This window comes from Augochlora pura, chromosome 8, assembly GCF_028453695.1.
Source record: "Augochlora pura isolate Apur16 chromosome 8, APUR_v2.2.1, whole genome shotgun sequence".
Taxonomy (NCBI): Eukaryota; Metazoa; Arthropoda; class Insecta; order Hymenoptera; family Halictidae; genus Augochlora; species Augochlora pura.
This window is the reverse complement of record NC_135779.1, coordinates 5,570,781-5,592,380: the sequence shown is the minus strand read 5'-3', so window position 1 is coordinate 5,592,380 and position 21,600 is coordinate 5,570,781. Positions and strand designations below refer to the sequence as shown.

The window sequence follows — 21,600 nt, the reverse complement described above, 5'->3', positions numbered from 1 at the left end:
CCGATTCCCCTTCTCGCAATTGGATTGCAGCGACCGCTTCCACCGACGCCCTCGAAGTTCGGTGTTTTCGTCACGTGCCGCCGCGGTGCTCGCAGGACTTATTTTTAACCCCTTCGAACGCGGCGGCACGCGAGCGAATAACGCGACGTTTCTTATCGACGCTTCGGTTTCTCTGTCTGTTTGCAAACGACGATCTTTCGTCGGCTTCTCGGACGCCATCTTGTTCGCGGACAGGGGACGGGATGACTCGGTGAACTTTAACCGGGTTACCGATATGCCAACGATGGATTATTGAGTAACCAGTATCAATTTTATTCGCGGACGTAACCGAATGCGTGGCTTTTTAATAAGTAACAATAGGCTCGGTTGGTTAATCGTTGAAATAAAAGACGCGGAGGTGAGCGGAGTTGTATATGTCGCTTTGAGAAATTAACAACAACCTTGCGATCTGCGATACCTCGCCAAGATGCGCTGATTAACGCTTCTTTGTTACTGGAAAATTCCTAGGCGAGGAAGGAAATGTGTATTTACTGTTTTATAATGTTCGCTTTGGCGTGGATGTGTTCGGTTTCATCCGTTAACTGTTGCAATTCAAAAATCAATGGAATTATAAAAATATCTATATGATTTATTTCAAGCTTTCTTAAACTGAATTTACTATTATTTACTAATTATTTTCCAAATTCTGATTCACCTAACTATTACTGCAAATATTTATTTAAAATTATATATATTTGTATCCTAAAAAAGGCTAATAGCGGATATTGGATTAAATAAAAGTTTGATTTCTTATTTCGAATCTTAGCGGCGAGACAAATGTGTTATCATAATTCAAAGGGTGAAAGCTAAGGTATAAAGGTCTACCCCTAAAGGGTTAGAAAGGAGAATCTTTCCGTTTATCCTATGAAGACGAACGGTACTGTTCATTCTTGTCCATTCGCGTCTCTCCGGCGGCGATTTTTTCCGAGGCGTAGTGGAGGATGAAACACGATGCTGTTTGCACTATTTCTGCGTCTCTTCGCCTTCTTCTCCTCGATTTGTCACCCGACACCGCAACAAGGTGAGCGTTGATCAAGCGTAGCGCGAAACCCCGCTTGCGACACAGGCGTTTACGTATCCAGCGTGGAAGCCTCGATTCTTGCCGAAGGACGAGCGCCACCAACACGCGCTGTTCACGATGGAAATCTCTATGGTTTTTTTTTTTTTCTAGCCGTCGGTTTCCTTTGCCTTCGCGTTCCCTCTGACGCGAGACGTCCGTCCGAGATTTCGCACGCTTCGGAGCAACGATCGACAGCTTGGAGATCTTTGCAGGATTATTGAAGATCGGAAAAATATTTGGAGATTCGCAGAATTTTTGGAGATTGGTAAATTGTTTGGAGATGCGCAATAAATGTTTTCGGAAGAGTTTTGGAAATCTACAGGATCCTTGTGGAGCTAATTGGAAAGCGAAAGTTTGGTAACGACTCAACAGTTTGCACCGCGGCCATCTTGGTTTCAGGGTACAGGTAACCTTTCTTATATAAAAGAAATTATATTATATGGGAACTATTGCTAATACATAAAGGAGAGTTGTCTTCCAAAAAGATTTTTAATAATAAGATTTATAATAATCAACGCCACATCCTATACTAACCCCCGAAAAAATATTTCTAACCGTTGCAGAAATCGTCAAAGTTCAGTTTCGGTTGGTCCTTTCATCGATCCCGACCCGAGATAGCAATTTAAATTAATGACCAGAGCACCTGGACGTCTATACGAAACGCTGCCGCATCGAAACGGAGGCGTCTGCTTGCACGGAACAGCCTCGCGAAACCATCGTGACGTGGCCTATACACAGGTTTTCGATGCACCGGGGGCGGACCCCCTCGACACTTGATAATGCGATCGGCAATTACGAGATAAAGCTTGCCCAGGGTCGCCGCGTCCTAACCGAATTATCTTTGTTCTTAACGGGGAATCCAATATACTATTCTCGCGGCCGCGGCTGACCTTTTCTTTTTCCGTCAAGTAAGCCAACCATAATAACTCTTACATAAATGTTTCACCGTGGGTCGAGGGTCCAGCGTCGTCAGAAGATGGCTCGGCAACGTCTTCGAAACGCGACTTTATCGCTGCGTTTTCGAAACGAATTCTCGCTATTGTTCGCGATTGATTCGCGGCTTTCGCTATTGATTCTTGGCTTTTCGCCATTGATTCTCAGTCATTTCTGGCGTCACGGCCGAAGAAAAAAACTTGATCAACGTGTCACTGTGAAACGTGTAACTTTACAGGCAGTTGACGACTCTGTAACACGTCTTCGAAGCGCGACTTTTTATCGCTGCGTTTTCGAAAAGAATTTTCGCCATTGTTCACCATTGTTCGCCATTGATTCTCAGCGCCATTAAGCCACTAAGCCATTGATTCTTCGCGGCGTCACGGCCGAAGAAAAAAATTGATCAACGTGCCACTGTGAAACGAGTAACGTTACGGCAGTTTCATGTCCGTTGATCGACACATCAACGACCTCGCTCTCAATGCATCACCGCGTGATGCACACATGCACTTCAGTCTCCTCGTAATTGCACGATCATTTCCCATTGCTCGTGGTGGCGTGCTCGATCCACCGTGAACCATCACTCCAATCTATCGCTTCAGTTTCCGTTCAAACTTTCTTCTCTCTCTCTCTCTCTCACCCTCTCTCGCTCTTTTTTTTTGTTCAATGACCGTTCACAGCCCGTGGCGGAGTTTCAGAAATTTCAAGCCGAAAGTATATACCGACGACCTCTCGAAACTTTTTCATCGATCCCTCCCCAGCTCTGCACGCTCTGTTTTTTCAGTGTGGAGACGCGCGTACACACGAGCGCGCACCGCTTTTTGGCGATTGTCGCGCGAGCACGGGGATTCGGAATCCAGACAATTGAGTGGCTTAGGGGGGTTAAGTTTTCGTTTGTGTCTTGAAACTCGATCTGTTCGCGAAAGTATGGTCAAAGGGGCGAGTATGTTTAAAAATGAAAAGTAAAGTTGAAGCGAATTGTTTCAACACTGAATCAAGGCTAGAATCAGCCTTGTGAATCAAGGCACAGAATCAATTGTAGGTTTTTTTCATTTTTGTAAATGTTTCCGTTGTTATAGGGTAGTTGTACGAACATTTCTGTATTTTCGTGAGTTAATAAAGAAAGGGGGTGTAACACTTTTATTTAACTGAATAGAATTTCACCCTGACTTATAATGATCTAATAATATATATTTATACTTAACAAAGGGAAAGCAAAATTATTTATCCGACTGAATAGAATTTCACCCTGACTTCTAATAATCTAATAATATATATATTTAATATATATTTATAATTAACAAAGAGGAAGTTTTATCCGACTGAATAGAATTTCACCCTGACTTCTAATAATCTAATAATATACACCTAGCAAATTTTCATAAATCAGAATAAATACTTAATAAACTCTGTCTAAAGTCCCCATGACAATTCTACCTCTAAACACCATCGATAAAAGTATCATCTCTCACTTTTAACATCTCTATAAATCTCTAACTTTTCTCTGGAATTTTAGAAAATATTGAGCAACGATCACCATAGTCAAACTCGCGCGAGTTTTGACGATCCGCGCATGCTCTTCGCTTGTCGCGGCGGCTCGCCTACGATTTTCGAAATCGTTAATCCACCGGTCGGGAAAGATCGATGGGTAAGCGGAGACCCCGGACGCTAGATCGTTTTACGATATCCATCCAGCTTAAGCCGGGCCGATTTGTGCCGACGCGCTGTCGCAACGCCGCGTTCGCACGAATTCGTAGATGGACACACGTGTAGGCGGACACGCAAGAAACTCGTACGAGACCATCGCGAAGATGCGCGGTGATATATAAAGAAGGGACGACCATCGATCGTTTACATTATTCTGGACGCCTGAAAACGCGGCCGAGGTAAGCCGAAACGGAGGCCCTGGGAATCGTTAATCCGCCCTGCATGCAGCTAAAAAGGGAATGAACGTCGGTCGGCGATGCGCCCCGCATGCTAAATCCATGACCGAAGATCGCTTATCTTCGGCCGTGCCTGACGTCGTTGCGAACGTAAAAATATCGTCTAAATCCCGATAGCGGCGAACGCGAACGGATTGCCCCGCTGAATATTACATCCGGACAGCGGAGTTCATTAATACACCGCGGTCTGTTGTAGTCGGGAATAAACCTGCCGACTGTACAGAGTCAAACGAAACTGTTTACCGCTTCTCTTATTCGCGGGGCATCTACTACGAAATATAGACATCGTGGGACGCTTTAATTGCGTCGCCCGTTTCGTCCGACTATTTTCGAAAGATTGTTCAATTATTCTTAGGGCGATTTCGCGGTGACCGAATTCTGTGGACCGGCCACTTACGCTCGGAATAGTCTCGGAAATAATTATGCAGAAGACTATGCGGCGATGTTTCGTACTTTGATTGAGCGAGTTATATTTTATTTAAAATTCTGTACAGGGATAGATTAAATTTGAAAAAGTCAATTATAAAGGGGTTGAAGATTTGACGTACGTAAAAAGGGGTGAATTGAGTATTCTATTCAAAAGTCTCGTTTAATGACTTTGTATATAGTATAGAATACACTATAAGTATTCTTGACACTTAGATAATCTTGACACTTATTTAATTCCAATAAAAATAAAACCCCAATAAAAATATATGAAGTCTTTCGATGAATAGAAAAATTCCTGCACTAATTCTTATTTTAATTTCTTAATTTTATTATAATTTCCTCGATGTACGAATACAAGGTAATTCATGCTATATAAATTTTCATCGAAATTTTAGATTTAACTGAATAAAATATTGCAATTCTACGAAGTCCTTTAGATTTTTAGCACGGTCGCCCGAGTGTCGAGCTTGAGAATTCCGAGTAGAAGAAAAACAGTGACGATTTGTCGCGGTCCTTGCCACGAATTTCCCGAGAGAAAAATAGAGAGACGAAGACAGAGAGAGAGACAGTGAGAGAGAAGTATCGTTCCCTAATTTTCATTTTAATTTAATTCCGCCTTCGCGGAGGGTCGGATAAAAGAACCGCGGACTGGGAATCCACGAAACGCGCGCTATCCACCTCCTCCTTATTAAAATCGTAATTACGCAACCGGGCATTATTTTTTCGCGGGAGCCCGAGTGAGCGAGAGACAAAGCCCTGGGTTACGAAACCCCCGCGAGCCGTTCCGACGCTAATAAACTGCCCACCTCGGGCGACAGACGTTTTTTCCTTGATTAAATCACTGATCAATCGTGCATTTGCATCCCGGCGTCGCCGCCGTTCGAGCAAACGCCGACGGCTAACGAGATACAATCCCCCCCCCCGTAAAAGCTCCGGGAAAATCCTAGGTAGCGAGACGATCATTCCATCTTCTCTTTTTTGTTGTTGTTGTCTGTTCGATGACACGAGGCCGCCTCTTGATAAAAAGCCCGGAGGCGGGATCGATTATTGTCCTCCATTCCGGCGGTTCTGTTCCGATTTCAACGAGTTATTTATCCTTGTATTAATGAGGTCGCTGACCGTAATCATTTTAAGTGGTAAATTAATAGTTTGAACTCGGACAGTGTATTTTCTAACCCTCTGCACTCGAAGCCATTTTAAATGTAATTCTAAAGTAGCATTTCCGACATGTAGCATTTCCATTTTACAAGATAAAGAGGTTATGTTCGATTGAAATTGAATCTTGTAATTCGTACAGAAACAGTAACACTCTTAATAATTTTCTAAATGTAAGTTTTTATGATAGAAATATTATTTTGTAACATAAAACATAGGAAACATTCTTTATTAAAAATTACTAAAAAAATATCCTTAAACTCCTTTGGCGATCAATAGTATTATATAAAAATTATTATATTATAATACAGAAATTGTTATCATAAATACCAGTGATAAAAATGGCGTCAACAGCAGATCATCGGTGACGAAACGACATTTCAATAAATTCCGCAGCCCCTCAATTTTCCTACGAAAACGCCCATAGTATTACATAAAAACTATTATAGTATTATATAAAAATTATTATATTAAATTATAGAAGTTATTATATAATATTAAATTATTACCATAAATACCTGCGATAGAAATAGCGTTAACAGCAGATCCTCAGAGACTTAACAGCATCTCAATAAATTCCTCAACCTCTGAATTTTCCCACGTAAACGCTAGTTTCCGTGAAGCCGGGACAACAGAGAAATTCTTCAGGATGCTAGGTCGACGTCGCGTCGAAGCTGATCGCGCAGCCGGCGAACGCGCGTTTCCCCCGCATTCGTCATCGTTCCGCGTGTCTCGGAGGGCCCGCCGCCCGCGATCCAACGAGGGCTCTAGATCCGGCCGACATCCCCAATCAATTAATTAAGCGAGCGAACGCCGTGTTGCTCGGGGGTCGCCTAATTAATCGAGCAGGCCCCGAACAGGCCGGCTACACACCTCTCGCGCAACGATCTTAACGGTTTAAAGTACCATTGTGTCGCGGGGGGGAGGGGGGGCGGGGAAACGGTTACGCCTGCTCCACGGCATGCCGAAAACACGGGGCAGCTCTCGGGTCCCGGTGTCCGTTGCCCGCGATCGCCGCGCCGTTGTGACGTTGATCGATGGATCATCGATCCCGCGGAGCGGTTTCCATACGGTCTCACCTCTCGGCCGCGATCGACGCTGACGCAATCCACGCTGCCCGCCGGCCGGGGGGGGCTTCGTCTAAATCGTTTCCTCGAGCGATTTTTTTCGATTCCAATTTCGCTGCCTCCATGTCGCGCGATATTGCGTGACTCGGCTAGTTTTTTTATCTGCAGCGGGACGCTGGTCATTTTTCGGCCATTCCGGGTCGTTGCGAACGAGCATCTCTATCCGGGGACTGTTATGAGGTCGACGACTTATATATCATCTCCGAATTGTTCCGTTTTAAGACAGTTATCTTGCAATAAATCGTCAAACAACTAAGTCGTACAATTTCGTTCAAAAAGCAATATTACTCGGTGATTTCTCGATTTGCAGATAACTATTGAACAATTTATTAAGACATCCGCCATTTTCGTAGTAATTTTCTAATAAAGTACATGCTTAAAATCTACAAGCGCATCAATTAATAAGAAATAAAGAAACTCTGCGTTCAGTTCGTCTTTCTATTAATCTCAAGCACTCGTAACAAATCCGCGTAACTAATCTGACCGATATCATCGTTCACAGCGATAACTGGGTCCCCGAAGTGGCCGAAGATGGTCGACAGTGTATACCGTGTACGGCCAGCTGGTTAAAAATCCGATCGATGAGCAGCCTCTGACCCAGCGCGTCCGTGCAGCGAATAATTAACGGCGCGACGGATACCGGGCGTTTTTAATTAAGGAAATCTAAGTCAGTCGAGTGGCAGCGTCGCTTCGAACGCGAAACGCGGCCGGTCGACGGCGCGCACACGCTAATCACAATGTTACCCGGCTTAGCGTTTCAATTCCGAAATGTTTCGCCGGCCGCGCGACACACGGTTCGCGTTAATGAAACAGAGGGTAAAAGAGAGGGCAAGAGAGAGAAAGAGAGAGAGAGAGAGATAGTCGTCCGGAAAAAAGCAACGGGGTCCCGTGAGGAGCTTGGCAAGGCTCTTCGGTCTTAATCCGCGTTTCATCAGCGCGTCACACGCGCCCGGTTTTCTTACGACACGCCGCGCTGTTAAACGGGCGCGCAACATCGGGGCAAGAAACGTGTGCACGATTATGTCGCAACCGTTGAAATGGATCTGTCCACGTGGCCTTCTAGCCTCGATGTCGCTCGTTTTAGCGACAAGTCTAATCGATTACACTCGGCTCTAATTACGCAGAAATAGACGCGCGCTCGCGCTCGCCGCTGTCCGGTCGAACGAAAATAAATTGAACCGGCTCCTCGATGCATCAATTAAATGCCGGGACCCAGAAACGCCGCGCGCGCGGCCCTCCGCGAGCGGTTCGGTGATGTCGGGACTCGAAAAACTGGCCACCGGGGGGTTGGTGTGCCACTCGGCGCCCGGCGCTCCTCGAATAATCAATAGCATTGGCACCCGGCACAACACGCCGCCCTGTTAATTCCGTGACCGTAGGAGAACCGGAATCGTCCGGGGACACGGGACCGTTCGCGGAAAAAATTTTCGTACGGCCTCGCCCGCTGGCCGAGCTCCGCTTCAAAATGGCCGCGACCTTCGACGCTCTCGAACATCGTCGCACTCCGGTTGACCCGTCCCTTCGCTTCTGGATCTTATGAACCAGATTCGAGAAACTCGCGACAATCCGCAGAATATTGCGGATCAAACGACGTCCCTTTGTCGGCGTTTTTGTCGCTTTGATATGGAAGGGTGTTGCACGCGACCAATCACAATTTGGAACATCTTCGTTTCTCCTTTTCATTTTTAAGTCGACTGGTGATTTTTATACGGTATAAAAATTGTTCGCTTTGATCTGTGTATATCCTTTTCTTAATAATTTTTACGAATTAATAATAATGCGACTCTCTCGTTAATTTCTTTAAATATTCTCGCCGGTTCGCCTTTGATCTACTCATTTTAGCGGATAGAATCCACAGTGGAGTTCTGATTTATAATATAATAATATACACATTAAAAGAAACAATATTTCTCCACTGTTATCCATGTCACCCCATTCTCGTATTGATCACTATTAAAACGTCCCCTAACCGTTCAGTTCCGGTGAAAGTATATTTACGCTCGCAAATGACATTTTCACTCTGTGTATTAGGTTTCACCGTCAATTAAGAAATAGGGTGGTAATTCGATGTTCCATGGTGTTCTGTCGATAACATGCGGGTTCGACAGCTCGTGATCATTATAAAAACATTCTAGTTAAACGTATATTATTGAAATCACTCAAACTCCAGTTAAAATTGATTTATTTATTAAAATAACTCGATTAGCTTTCTATGAACGTATAGTAAGTTGGAACCGCCATGTTTTACGGAGCACGGCGGCCGGTTGGCCAAAGGAGGTATCAGGAAGAACGAGAAACACTCTGCAGAGGGTGACAAAAGCATCTCCGTTTCGGAGAAACAATATGCGAGTTTACAGAAGTGAATATATTGATACAATATACATGGGCATGTCGGGGGAAGGTGAAAAGAAACGATAACGATCGCTACAATTCTCACGTTTTCACGCACGGCATCGTGTTAAGCGTCCGAGTGTGATCTATTCCTTGTCGCGAGAAACGGAAGGGCGACAAAATTCTGTGTCGTGGAACTCGCCGCGTCGACGTCTACGGGCACCTCGTTCTCGCGGTCTAAAAACAGTTACCATACAAAAAGGGTGCACGGTGTACAGAAATATATAGATATATTCATATACAATCTGTTATTTTTTTTCGGTAAACACGGGCAGGCGTTTGTCCTTCGAATAATCGCGATCGTGGCGCGGGACGAGAATCACGGGAGCGTGATTATCGTCTCGGGCATCTGCCGCGCGCGGAAGTCAACAGTTGACGAAATCGTGGTTCGACGCGTGCGTGTCCAGCTGCATCTCGGATGATTTCTGTGGGACCGGCACTCGTCGAATCCAGCGGACGACGCTGCTTAGAAAGTACACGCGATCGATTTCTAAAAGCAAACTCTGGAAGTCCTCGGGGAAAAAAAGTCGCGGTTGAGACACGCTAATCGGAGGATCGCCCGGCGAAATTTGATCAGTATCCCGAGGCATTCGGTGATTTAGGATCGCTGATATGCAATTAGTAGAGCAGGTGGTTCGGTGATCGTCGAATTCAATAATCAAGATTTTGGCGAATTGATCGAGAAAGTCTGCGGACCTACTAACAAGCATCAGTGGAAGACTACGCAAAGATGATTAAAAACGAAGATAATTGCTCTTTCATTCGCCAGTTGATTTTTATAATATTCTATAAAAGGCCAAAAAGGAAGGGAGAACATATTTTACGATTTGGATATCTGAAGCTTCAAATAATCAAGTCGAGAAAATAATTCATTAATTAATCGATCCAGGGAGGACGTACGACCTACATCGTGAAACGATGGCTGATGAATGGATCAAGTGTATAGGAAATGCTCTGTTTGCAAATACATACTCGATTTTATCGAACTTAAAGGACAAATGCCCTATGTTCTTCTAAAATATAACTATAAAGACTCGAATATATTCAAATTTATATTTGATCGACTTAGACGATGAATCGTACTTGCTTCGCTTCTAGGTTAATTAATCATGTAAGCTGTAAAAGACGAAAATATTCCTCCTAGATATACTTAATGTCATTGAAGCAATAATTGCTTGGACCTAGAAAATATAAAAAGGATAACAAGACTAATTTAATAGAAATAAGGAAACGTGTTGGTTCTATTCTCACAGTGATTCATGGAACGCTTTTTAGGTTATGTTACGTCCCCTGAAGCTTAGACCGTAGGAAATCAATTGAATCGTTCTCAAAAGAATTAATGACATTCTTTTCGCGTCGATTAATTGTTTTAAGGAGGAACTATGACGAGGTGATGCCGACAAAATCCTCCACGTGGCGTTACCGCCATGAGCAACAGTGACGGCGCTTGGAAAATCGAAGATCTACACATGTTAATCCTCCTTTTATTTGTTCACTATATGCAAAACGCTACAGTTTACACATTGCATATACAAATATGCGTTATAATAAAATCAAAGACAATAAGAGCTCTTCATAATCCCAGCGACCGGTAACAACGTCTCGGTTAAACTAAGGTACACGACCCCCGTTTATCGCCGAGGATACCGATCACACCACCCCATCCGTCCCCTTATCCACACTGCCCGTACTAACCGCTCGCCTGCACTGTACAAAAATCACGCAGTCGTATCCGGAAAATGCACGGAATCTCTCCCAGAGGTAAACGCGACACCCCGCTGAATGATAATGCCGTGCCGTCGCGATTTCGTAGCTGGCGAAGAAAATACAAAGAAAACAAAAATCAAGTAACAAACGTGGTTGACAGAGTAACCCCGTCTCGTAGAAGAGATCACGCAGTATGATTCGTTCGTATGATAATGCAACATGTGTATCGGCGTGGTCGGGCAAGGCCGATCGTTATTCGACGGTCTGCATTAATCACAATGAAAAACAATTGATGAAATGGACGACCTACGCAGCGCCGCGCCAACAAATGTTGTCGTTATTGGTGAACGTTCGTTGAGGAATCGGTGGCTCGCTGAAATGACTCTCGACACGATCGTGTCGCCGATCCCGCCAACGAACAAAATCAACGGAGCTTGATCGAAAAAAACACTGTAACGATCGCCGTTAACTGATTAAACAAAGAAAATAAGATTACTTCCTCCTCGCTTTTCCCGCACCCTCCCATTCGTCGATACTCTACAAACTATCGTGGATTATGTACACAGTTCATCGTTGATCAAGTTAGCGTCGCCTCTGACGAATAGACAAGCCGATCTTTGCAAAAAGGAAAAGTACCACTAAAACGGAACGATTAACAGGAACCACGGTATGCGTGGTGTGTGTGTATGTATGTATGTGTGTACGGATTTTTGTGTTCGGTGTACGCGTGTGCCTAGGATCACCCCCCGGTTCGTCACATGGTAGAAAAAGTTTAAAGAGTACAATGTCCATCCGTGTCGGAGATCTCTGCTTCTCCCTAGGATCGGGTTACGCTCGGGGCCCCGAGTCATCTTGGACACCCGACGAGTTTCAATCGCGGAAAAATTCATCGGAACACGGCCGATTGCGTTGTAACAAGAATCTGAGGCTTTAGTTGGCGTAGTCGTGGAACTTGAAGTAGTGGATCTTCATGGCTCTGTTGTTGGGATACTTGATCTTGCAATGGGGGCAGGTCGCGTCGACCGCGTTCTCCACCACGTAAAGGGTCAGGTCTGTTTCACGGTGAAAGTTCTTGCTCTTCTCGGCGTCGTAGACGGTGTTGTGCACCGTCAGCATGTGATCGGTCATCGCCTGCCTGTTGAACACGTGACGGCCGCACAGGTTGCAGTTGAAGATCGTGTTGTTGTGGGACATCTCGTGGTTCCTCAGGGCCGCCGCCGACGGGAATATCATCTTGCAGCCGTCGATGTGACACGCGAACTTGGGCGGCGTGTTCTTGTGCTTGATGGTGAAGTGCTGGCGCAGGCTGGGTATGGCGTTGAACGCCTTGTAACAGATGTTGCAGCAGACCTTGCCATCGGATCCTGGCACCGGAATGCATTGGTTGATCGTGGCCGTGGCCGGGGGCGCGGACGGTTTCGACGCGGCCTTCGCCGACCGGGTCGACTTGCTGTGCATCACTTGCTTGTGTTTGTACAATACGCTCATGTTCGCGAAGAACTTCCTGCAAACGTGACACATCACCGGCTTCTTACCGCTGGCCACCGTGTTTACGACTATGTTCGGTTTCTGCAGGATCTCCTCTTCCTCTTCCTCTTCCTCTTCCTCCTCCAGTTTCATCTTCTTCGCGCTGGGCTCCTCCAGGGACAGCCTCCTCTTGTTGGAGAACATTGTCTGCGGCTGGCCAGACATCTCGCTGTGGATGTTCATCCTGTGACGTTGCAACGACTGTTTGCTGCAGAAGATCTTGTGACAAATGGTGCAAATGTGCTGATTCGGCAACGGCTTTCTATTCGCCGATTGCAGGGTAGCGGCCGCGAGACTGGTCGCCTTATGCAGCTTCTTGTGTCTCCATAGCACCTTCTTCGAACTGTAGAATTTTCCGCAGATGTCGCAGGGGAAGTTACCCTGGTGCCTAGCTCTCCTGACGCGGCTCAGGCTCGTGAACGACTTGTGCCAATTCATATGAGTGTCCAGGGTCTCTTTGTCCGGGTAGATGTTGTTGCAGATGTCGCAGGTGTAGTCGTCGTTCATGAACGTTTTCTCGGTTTTGTGCGCGCAGTGTATGTCCCACAAGTGTTTCCTCAGCTCGGTGACGTCGTTGAATTTGTCGTTGCATACCTGACACTGGAATTTACCCTCGGGCTTCACAGGCGGCGTGTTAGGGAACGATTTTCTTGCTCTGGCCGGTTTATCAGGGCTGGCGTTGTACAAATCCTCGGGTTTAATCGCCAATGGATCCTTGGCAAGCTTGTGGTCTACCTCGATCGCCGCTGGTTTCCGCAAGCTCAGCCTGGAGTTCGTTCTGTTGTGCCATCCCCGGTGGATTTTGAGAGATGCCTCCTCTTGGAACGTCTTGCCGCAGATGTCGCACTCGTAGCCGCCGATCTTCTTGTTCTTGTGAGCGGTCTGAAAATGAAGGTTCAAGTTGGCTTGGAAGACAAAGCTCTTAGGGCACTGGGGACATTGGCGCATGGTTTTGCCTGTCTTGTGCTCGGTCGCAACGTGCCTGTTGCAGACCTCCTTGCTCTTAAATTTCCGAGGGCATTGAGGACAACCGACGCGATACTTATTCGTCTTGTGGATGTTACGTATGTGCCGTCTGACGTTCGCATAATTCGAGAATACCTTGCCGCATTCGCGGCATTCGTTCTTTTTAGTACCCGGGTCTGAGGTGGCGCTGACATTCAACAGCTTGCAATCCTCTGAACTGTCGTTTATAGTTCCGTACTCTACGCACGAGCTGTTGGCGTTTCTCTCGCCGGGATCCTCAATGCCGTGATCCTTCATGTGAATCTCCAAAGCGCCCGCACTGCTAAACATGCTACGACAGATCACGCAAGAATAAATCTTTACCTTCAGATGAAGGTTCCTGTGCTCCGCCAGCTCGCCTCTGGTAGCAAATTCCAAATTACACAAAGCACAGCTGTATCGGTTGCTGTCGGATAACCTGCGGTCGTTCATTTCAGCCTCAAACGTGTCCCAATCTTTGATAGACGGTGAGAAATTCTGGGGACTCGTGACATTCGAGTCGTTCTTGTCCGATACCGGTTTTTTGTTTATTTTACCACGATGCCCATCGTAGTGCATTAAGTATTCGCTGGGAGATCTGAATTTAGCGCCACATTCGGAACAGAAAAAGTCTTTCTTTTTATGGTCTTGGGTGATATGGTTGTGGAACTTCTTAAACACCAAATAGGTCATTCCACAGTGCATACACCTGTAGCAAACTCGATGATCCGGCTGTAAACGCTGGCACAAGTCTTTATGCTTCAGCATGTTAGGCTTGTATCTGTAGATCATGCCGCACAAATCGCAAATATGATTATGTGCCGGGTCCCCGTTTTTGTATGGATGCGGGACATCCGGACTGCTTGCGATTGATTTCTTTGTAGGGGACTCTTGTTTAGCAGCTGGCAGAGGAGAAATTGGTTTCAGTTTAGGAGGCGATCGCGATGGCTTCACTAACTGTTGGTACTGTTTGTCAGAGTGTTTTGAAAGATGGCAGAGCAATTCCTTTCTGTTTGGCATAGAGCGCAAACACATGTTGCATGTGAAATATTTCTCCTCGCCTTGGTTTGGTATTACTAGAGCAATTTTCATTGCACATTCGAAAGACGCGCCGCAATGCAGCTTGTACATCGAGCGATCAGGGAACTCGGTTAAACATGCGATACAAGTGTACGGTCTTAGATCCGGCATGTGCTGACGTATATGAGAAAGTGTAGTTCTGCGGTCGGTGAATAATTGCTCACAGGAATAACACGAGAACGTTTTCAGCTGGCTGATTATATTCTGTTGCACCTGAGTCAGAGGCGCGTCTTTCTCCATACTCAATAGCTCCTCCTCCAGATCTTCAACTTCTTCAATTTTCACCTGCTCATCGGCGTTACCATTTTGCTTCTCCGAATGAAATCGTTCCATGTGCTTTGTATAAGTATATTTAGAATGCAAAAAGATTTGACAATGCAAACACTTTTGCTTAAATGCACGCGGTCCCCTGTAATGTGTATGGGGACCTCTTCTAAGTTTCTTTTTAGACGCCGATGCTGATGCATTGGACTTTTGCGTAGAATCAGCTTCCATGATTCTATCTTCTTTGTTGGAAAGGGGGTTTAACACCAGCTCGCTGCCAGTAATCGACTCTATCTCTATAGTACAATCTGTATCACAGTCCTCTGGTGGCTCTGTCTTTATACGTGTTTCGAAAGGTTTTGTTAAAGCTGGTGGAACTCTTGCATCATCCGCTTCATCATCGCTTATCTCTTGGACATGAAGCATGTTTGCAGAGTCATCCAAACTTTCGTCGACGTTAGTAGACTCCTAAAAACACGATACAGTAGTTTTTAATGCTTTAGTCTCACAGAATCTGTTCACAAGATCAATATACTCACCAGTTCCGATGCGATGGAAGATTCGGAAAGGACCTCAACATTGTCTTCCAAAAAGTCTAGATCTACAGGTTCATCTTTGATTGTCACAACCTTCAAAAAAACATAAATTACATATACATTGTAGCTGTTTAGTGCTTCCACATGGTACTGCAAGAAAAAAATTAAATGCTTACCACGGGGCTCGCTAGTTGACGTTTTTCCAACCATTGATGTAACTTATCTTGTGATCGAAGACATGTCTCCTTATAATTATGCCACTGATTCACATTTTTAACACACTGTGCACATATCTGCGTGGACAACCTGTCCGTGGCTAAAATCTAAAAGATGCAGATAGATGGTAAAAATGCTGCACACTTTATAGCATCCATTTAGCAAATGAAGATGCTACGTGGTAAGATCAACAGAAAATATGCTTAGACAATTCAATTCCGATAGATATCTGTCGGACAGAAAACGACCGACAATGGTAAAGGGGAGTGAGAAGTATGAAATCATCAGTTTCAAGATCCCTGACATAGGCAAGTTTAGACCTAACCTCAAAACGAACACATTGCGTGTACACGTAACAATTGCGACAAATTCGAGATTACGAGCGACGGGACAGGGTATTCGGGGTCCGATAATTCGTAATGCATAACGTTTCCAACGTACCTGAATCGATAGGCAGGCTTGTATCTTTGTGGCCAGTGATACCGGAGTTTCTTGCGCCCCGAACACCGACAATTTCGGCTCGTCTTCGGAAAGGCAAAGCCTGCACACATTTTCCATTCTTTGCAACACCACCACCTTGTCCATCGTGGACGTACACTGGCGTTGCCCTCCACGCAAGATGCCCCAATATTCTGTCCTGCCAACGAAACGCGCTTCTCACGAGAAGGTTAGGGACGCAGCGTTTTGTTTGTACGTCGACATTTGAAACTGATCGTGGAACCGAGCGGTCCGTCCCAAGGCGTTCCGCATGTTCAGGAAACAGGTCGGAACTGTCGGAAAAGGCGCGCGTCATCCGCCGAACATCATCGTTCTGTATCAGACAGGTAATTATCAGTTAATCGTTATCGTTGACACACAAGTGTGACACGCTCAACAAAATTTATAACCGCGGACAAGTGTGCCGAGGGCAACCACGAGCGATAGTCCCAATTGCTGGAAACGTTGTCGAAACTACTAACAATGAATCCTGTCATAGGTTTGTGTTAACCCTTGTTTAGGATACTATATTCTAACTCACTAAGATACTATTCTTGTCATTATTTTATAAACACCAGTTAAATAGCGTTGGACCGAATGTAAGTGTGACTCGTCCAGGATAAAGCCTGTATCTTCTTTTAGAAAATATTTTATTGAACTCTATGAAGTGAATGCTGCTTGTAAGAATAAGTACTACTTACTATTGCACGTAAATTGTGAAGATGTAGAAGGAAGCTATGCGAGTTTCGAAGAGGTTTATATAGCAGGCATATTAATAAACAACATATGAATATAATTTGCCAGATAGGTTCCGCTATATTGTTTTTTACAATTTTTAGGTCAGATTCGTAATTGACGATCATGAAAATAGTGCGACATGAAAAAGGTGGGAAACTCGAAGGAAACAACGTGTCATCGGAGGCAGATGAACAACAACGACGAAGGTTGGTCGTATGATCTTTTATTATCTATATAGTCTCCAAAATACACTTGACATGCAACTGTTTGTTGTTTCGTACACGCCGGTCAGACGGATTGCACATACATATACAGCAGGTGAACGTATACTATCCGTTTCGCGCGCGTGTGTGTGCGCGCGCGCGTTGTTTTTTAAGGTAACCGACATGCTCGCTGGCCAAGGAAAATAAACGGTAAAAACCATAATTAATAATTGTAAAAACCATACAAAGTATAAAATCGAATCGTTTCGAACGTAAACCGGATTTAATGGAACAACGTGGCGCCATTTCGAACCGCCAAGCTGGGAACGTAGTCAGCGGTCGGACGATCGCTTGCGAGCAACAACGAAATTCGACGAAACAAATCGCACGATCTCCCGCGTTTCCCCGGTCTAAACGATTAGCACGACTAAGAGACGCGTTACACAGAATTCTACGGCATAATAATCGTTCCCGACTAAAGTACTCGAACGAACCGCGTGCTCTAAAGCTACCACACACAGGGAGAAGCTTCGGGATCGAAAACTCATTCGGCGTTCGTCACAAACAACGGTGATGATACGGCTAAACATGGCAGCTAGTAAATGGCTCGCGGAAAGCTCTTCTACGGTGACGAGTGTCGCTAACACCGTCCCTCTACTTGGTACATGTTAACGAGCTTTCGCGTATACTTCCGTTCAACACCGCAAGGATTGTACACAGTGCAAGTTAGAACCATCGAGGCGTTTCCTAAGTCTATGCCCCGGGGACCTCGCCCGGGAAGCTATTCACATTAATGTACAGTACAGGGATTACAATATATTGATTTAAATATATATATCTATACATGTATAGTCAACAAGAATCTGCTAGGTGTTCCCTGTTCGAAAAATATCTTCATCTTCGCGCGCGCCTGTTTGTGCTCCGATCAACAGAAGGCTCGCGGACCTAACGGTGGACCCGATTAAGGACAGCGTCGCGTCTAAACGAAGTATGTATAACTAAATCGAAAATTTTGTTAGTCGCTTCGGCTCCGTCCTGCCGGAACTTGGCGACGCTACTTTCGTTTCCCCGTGTGCTACATCGATGCCCGGTGTCGGTGTTTCGGGCGATTCGCATGATTCGGTTTCCGATCTCTCGCATCCGGTCGTTGTTACGAACACTCAAACGGTCGCGACGTCTTCGCGCCATACACGCGGCCAACGAAATCCGGTCCGCGTTCCGACGTCCCGCTCGATCTGTCGTCGGGAAACGTGCGCGTAAGGCTGATGCGCAATTCAGGTCGTCAGGCAATTGGAGTTGAAGCAGGAACTCCGCTGCGATTGCTGACGAACGTAGTCCTGGACGTTGAATTTCGTGTCGTCGGGGTCGTCGCTCTTCTTCGCCTTCAAGTCCCTGGAAACAGAGCGAACGTCTTTTAACGACATCGCCCGCTTTGGGAATATTGTAACAGGGACTCTTGAAGACTGGGACATGTGGCTTCGTTCTGCCACATACTAGAACTTCCGGTTCAAGTGGTCATGGGACTTCGATTGCCCAGCCCTCTTCTCCTACATCATCGATGCTTCGATGCTTGTTTAATAGGTGTTCAAAGTTGCGATAAACCTTTATACCCGACTCCGATCAGTATATTTAAAAAAAAATTGTTAAAAAATAGGTGCCGCATGAGATGCAAAGCTTAATTTAATATTTACCTAGTTAATGACGTTATAAAATTCGAGCTTACTAGATTTCTTGAACTCTTTCAAAATCTTTCTTCAAACGTAACTGTACGATTACTAAAATGAATTTTCGATGATCCACTGTCATCCTAGCTTTTAGTTAAAAGTCTAAGTTGAAGCTAATTTTGTGAAACCCTATGGAACAAATAGCTTCCTTGCTATTTCCTCAAAGAGTAACATTCCATGATCCAAGAAAGTCCAAATTGAAGCTAATTTTGTAGAAGTCTATAACGTTACTCTTTGAATGAACATCTTCTTTGCTTCACGAAAGGTGTAACATGCAAAACAAACACGAATCAAGAATCGGATCGAGGTGTTGCTTGGCATGTTGACGATAGCAGCCTTGAGCGCAACTTAGCGTCCGTACACCTGCGCGATATTAATACGATCGCGGCCGATGCTGATCGGCACCGAACTGACGGGCCGTGACATCATCGCGATAGGAATATGTCCCCTTTTTCGATACGCGCACGCCGATGACAATCGCGCGAGCGATCGTTGAAATACCTAGCGACAGCGAGGAAGGCCAATTCGACGTTGAGGCCGGTTTTAGCGGAGGTCTCCATAAAGGGGACTTTGTACTCTTGCGCTAGCCGTTCACCGTCTTCCCTCTTGATCACCCGGTCCGCGCAGTCCGACTTGTTTCCTGAAAAAACAGTTTGCCGTCAATTTGTTTCAATCAGCCGCGTTCTGATCGGATTAGGTTCCACCGGCCGTGGACGCGGCACGCCGGCGGATTACTCTATAAACCGTTTAGCCGTCGGTCCCCAATTGAAACCGATAAAGGGAATTCTTTGCCGAGCGGCGCAACCTCTCGCGCTCCTGACATCCCAATTCTCATGATCCCCGGTGATCCCGTAACGAGCGGCACGTCTTCGCGTTAATCAATCATCCCGGCCGGCGAAACGTTTCCTCGATCCCCGCGGGACGGCCGGCCCGATACTTCTCTCCGTGCGATCTTCCCTACTTTCTAGAAAGACAAGAAACTAATCCGAACTGCGAGAAACCAGTTGCTGTGCGTGGGCACGCCGGACGCGACTTTCTCGAGAACCAGACCACAAAGAGACCCATCTCCGGCTCTCCTCTTGCTCTGCTCTCTTTGGCAGTTCCAGCAACGTGTCCACGAAATATCGATCGATCGAGAACCACTCGACAATTATGCCAGTCAGCTCCTAATCCTCTATCGTCCTATTAGCTTCGCCCTAGCGTCTTCATTGTAAATCCTTGAGATCGTTGAAGAGTATAACCCACCTAGCAACATGATGACGACGTCCTCGCTCGCGTGGTCCCGAATTTCGCTCAGCCAGGCCCTGATGTTGTCGTAGCTCGTCTTGTTCGTCACGTCGTACAGCAGCAACAACGCTGAAAACCGATAATAATCGTTACACAACGGACCACGTACCGAACAATCGTTTGCTGACAAACCGTAACAAAAGTCGCCGTGTGACGTTGACGTTATTGCGCGCTCGCTCGCCGGTGTTCTATCTTCCTAAGACGAAATTGCCAGCACGCTCTTTGTCCGGTCACGCGATCCTTCGGCCGAGTCGCGATACGTAAATGGACACTGATTTTTCGGTGTCGGCTCGGATATATCTGTTTGACTCGGTTATTTACAGCTTGCGGATGCTCATGCAAATGCGAGGTCCGCTTTTAAACGCCTCCAGGTCGAGGAGGATTTAACCGGCGTGAAAGAACTAGTTTTGTATAGGGTTGCGGAGCCGGTTACTTTGCAGAATTAGGCGAAGAGTAATCGAATCATTAGCCGGGCATTCTAAGTTATTACAGGATTATTTGTAACAACTAGGAAATTATAGTTGTTAATCATTTCGACCAATTGCTGTGCCTTATTTCCTGAAATACAATTTATATGCACCGAATAAGGTATTTTTTATTCGATAATGTTAAAAAGAAAGGAATAAAGTAAATAAAATAAAAGAATTAAAATATTAAAGTGTTATTTGGTAAATATAAAGCTAGTCGTGCCAGGAAGCGAACCAAAGGCACAGCAATTGGCCAGCCCACAGTAACCGGCTCCACTACTTTAATTAAGCCCCCTTGAAATATTCTGCGTTTTCACAAAGATCTGCTCCCGGAATTTTCAGCTCCGGTACAGAGTCACAGTCTGTGTGAAGACGATCCCTCTCAGATCTCGCGGACAGATCAATTATACTTCCTTTCTCGGTCGGAAGCTTTCTCTCCCCGGGAATATCGCCGTCGCACGGGACCCGGACCAGAAAGCTCTATCGCTCGGATAATAGAAACGAAGGCGGCATTGTCGAAGTGTCTCCGGCACGTAATTGTTACCAAGCCTTTGAAATATCTAAGTATTGTCGCCGGCCACGTCCTCCGCTCAAAGGAGGTACGTACCCTCCGCCAAACAATAGGGGCGCCCCCTTACAGCTGGATGCGGCGTTTCCTTCCACGTTTCTTTCGCCGTGAATCTACTTAAGCAGCGTCCCCGAAATTAACGCCTTCCCCGGATCTAGGATCGCGACCTACATTTGCCATTAGCGACGTTTCGCGAAAAAAAACAAACCGAGTTCGTCGAACTGTCGCGAGCAAACAGAACTCTGTCGCGCGTCTCTGTACTATTTTTTAAGACGGTTTTCGTTGCATATTAACTCTATTAACGCTACTAAAATTTTCTACAGCGTCCAAAATAATTTTTATACTAACAAAGTTGCATTTAAATAGTTGTTAAAAGTGTAATTGTTTCATATGCATTTCATACGCATAAAATGCACTTTGTCGCATGAAGTGCAAGTACTCTAAGGTTGAGAAATTATTTTAGACTTAAGAGTTAAGGTGGCTTCGAGAAGCAAAGAGGTAAAAATAATTCTATATGTTTAATTCAAACTGAAAACTTTGACATACTTTGCTACTGCGTTACATTAGACTCTACGTTACAAATGATTGACAGGAAATGTACAGATTTTGCCAATTAATTTATACCGAAAGCGAACGTTTATTTCATTAGCCGATGAAGGAAAAAGAAAATCTTTTGTACAACCGCTTTGAAGCAGTCTTTCCAAACTGAAACGTGTTCGAGTAATCAAACTAGCCATAGCACGTC

General features: G+C 45.4%; 3 protein-coding genes across 7 annotated transcripts in view; 1 reads left to right on the top strand and 2 right to left on the bottom strand.

The window, feature by feature from the left end:
- Positions 1-21,600, top strand: part of LOC144474586 (uncharacterized) — a 189,245-nt gene that overhangs the window by 164,993 nt on the left and 2,652 nt on the right. The gene's annotated exons all lie outside the window — the stretch shown is intronic.
- LOC144474585 (uncharacterized) lies at positions 10,542-16,268 on the bottom strand. Of its 2 annotated transcripts, XM_078189625.1 has the most exons (5): positions 15,833-16,268; positions 15,352-15,498; positions 15,179-15,268; positions 13,641-15,107; positions 10,542-13,193 (listed from the first exon to the last, which is right to left on the bottom strand). In XM_078189625.1, exons 1-5 carry the CDS (start codon positions 15,974-15,976, stop codon positions 11,715-11,717), a joined length of 3,327 nt encoding a protein of 1,108 aa, XP_078045751.1. In that variant the 5' UTR covers positions 15,977-16,268; the 3' UTR covers positions 10,542-11,714. The 2 variants fall into 2 exon arrangements, with proteins under 2 accessions (XP_078045751.1, XP_078045749.1); XM_078189623.1 differs by having other exon boundaries at positions 10,542-15,107.
- LOC144474587 (ras-related protein Rab-37) overlaps positions 16,813-21,600 on the bottom strand; it is a 133,433-nt gene continuing 128,645 nt past the window's right edge. For both annotated transcript variants that reach the window (XM_078189630.1, XM_078189629.1), the window contains exons 5-7: positions 19,779-19,889; positions 19,035-19,173; positions 16,813-18,201 (exon numbers count right to left, since the gene is read on the bottom strand). In XM_078189630.1, coding sequence (XP_078045756.1) covers positions 18,084-18,201; positions 19,035-19,173; positions 19,779-19,889 — 368 coding nt within the window. In that variant the 3' untranslated portion in view covers positions 16,813-18,083. The remainder of the gene's footprint in view (positions 18,202-19,034; positions 19,174-19,778; positions 19,890-21,600) is intronic.

Excerpts from the sequence above, each read along its gene's own strand:
- LOC144474585 (XM_078189623.1), bottom strand. The coding sequence starts at position 15,976 with ATGGACAAGGTGGTGGTGTTGCAAAGAATGGAAAATGTGTGCAGGCTT. Across the intron at positions 15,499-15,832 it reads AAGCCTGCCTATCGATTCAG|ATTTTAGCCACGGACAGGTT; the intron begins GTACGTTGGAAA and ends TGCATCTTTTAG. Across the intron at positions 15,269-15,351 it reads GTCAACTAGCGAGCCCCGTG|GTTGTGACAATCAAAGATGA; the intron begins GTAAGCATTTAA and ends GTTTTTTTGAAG.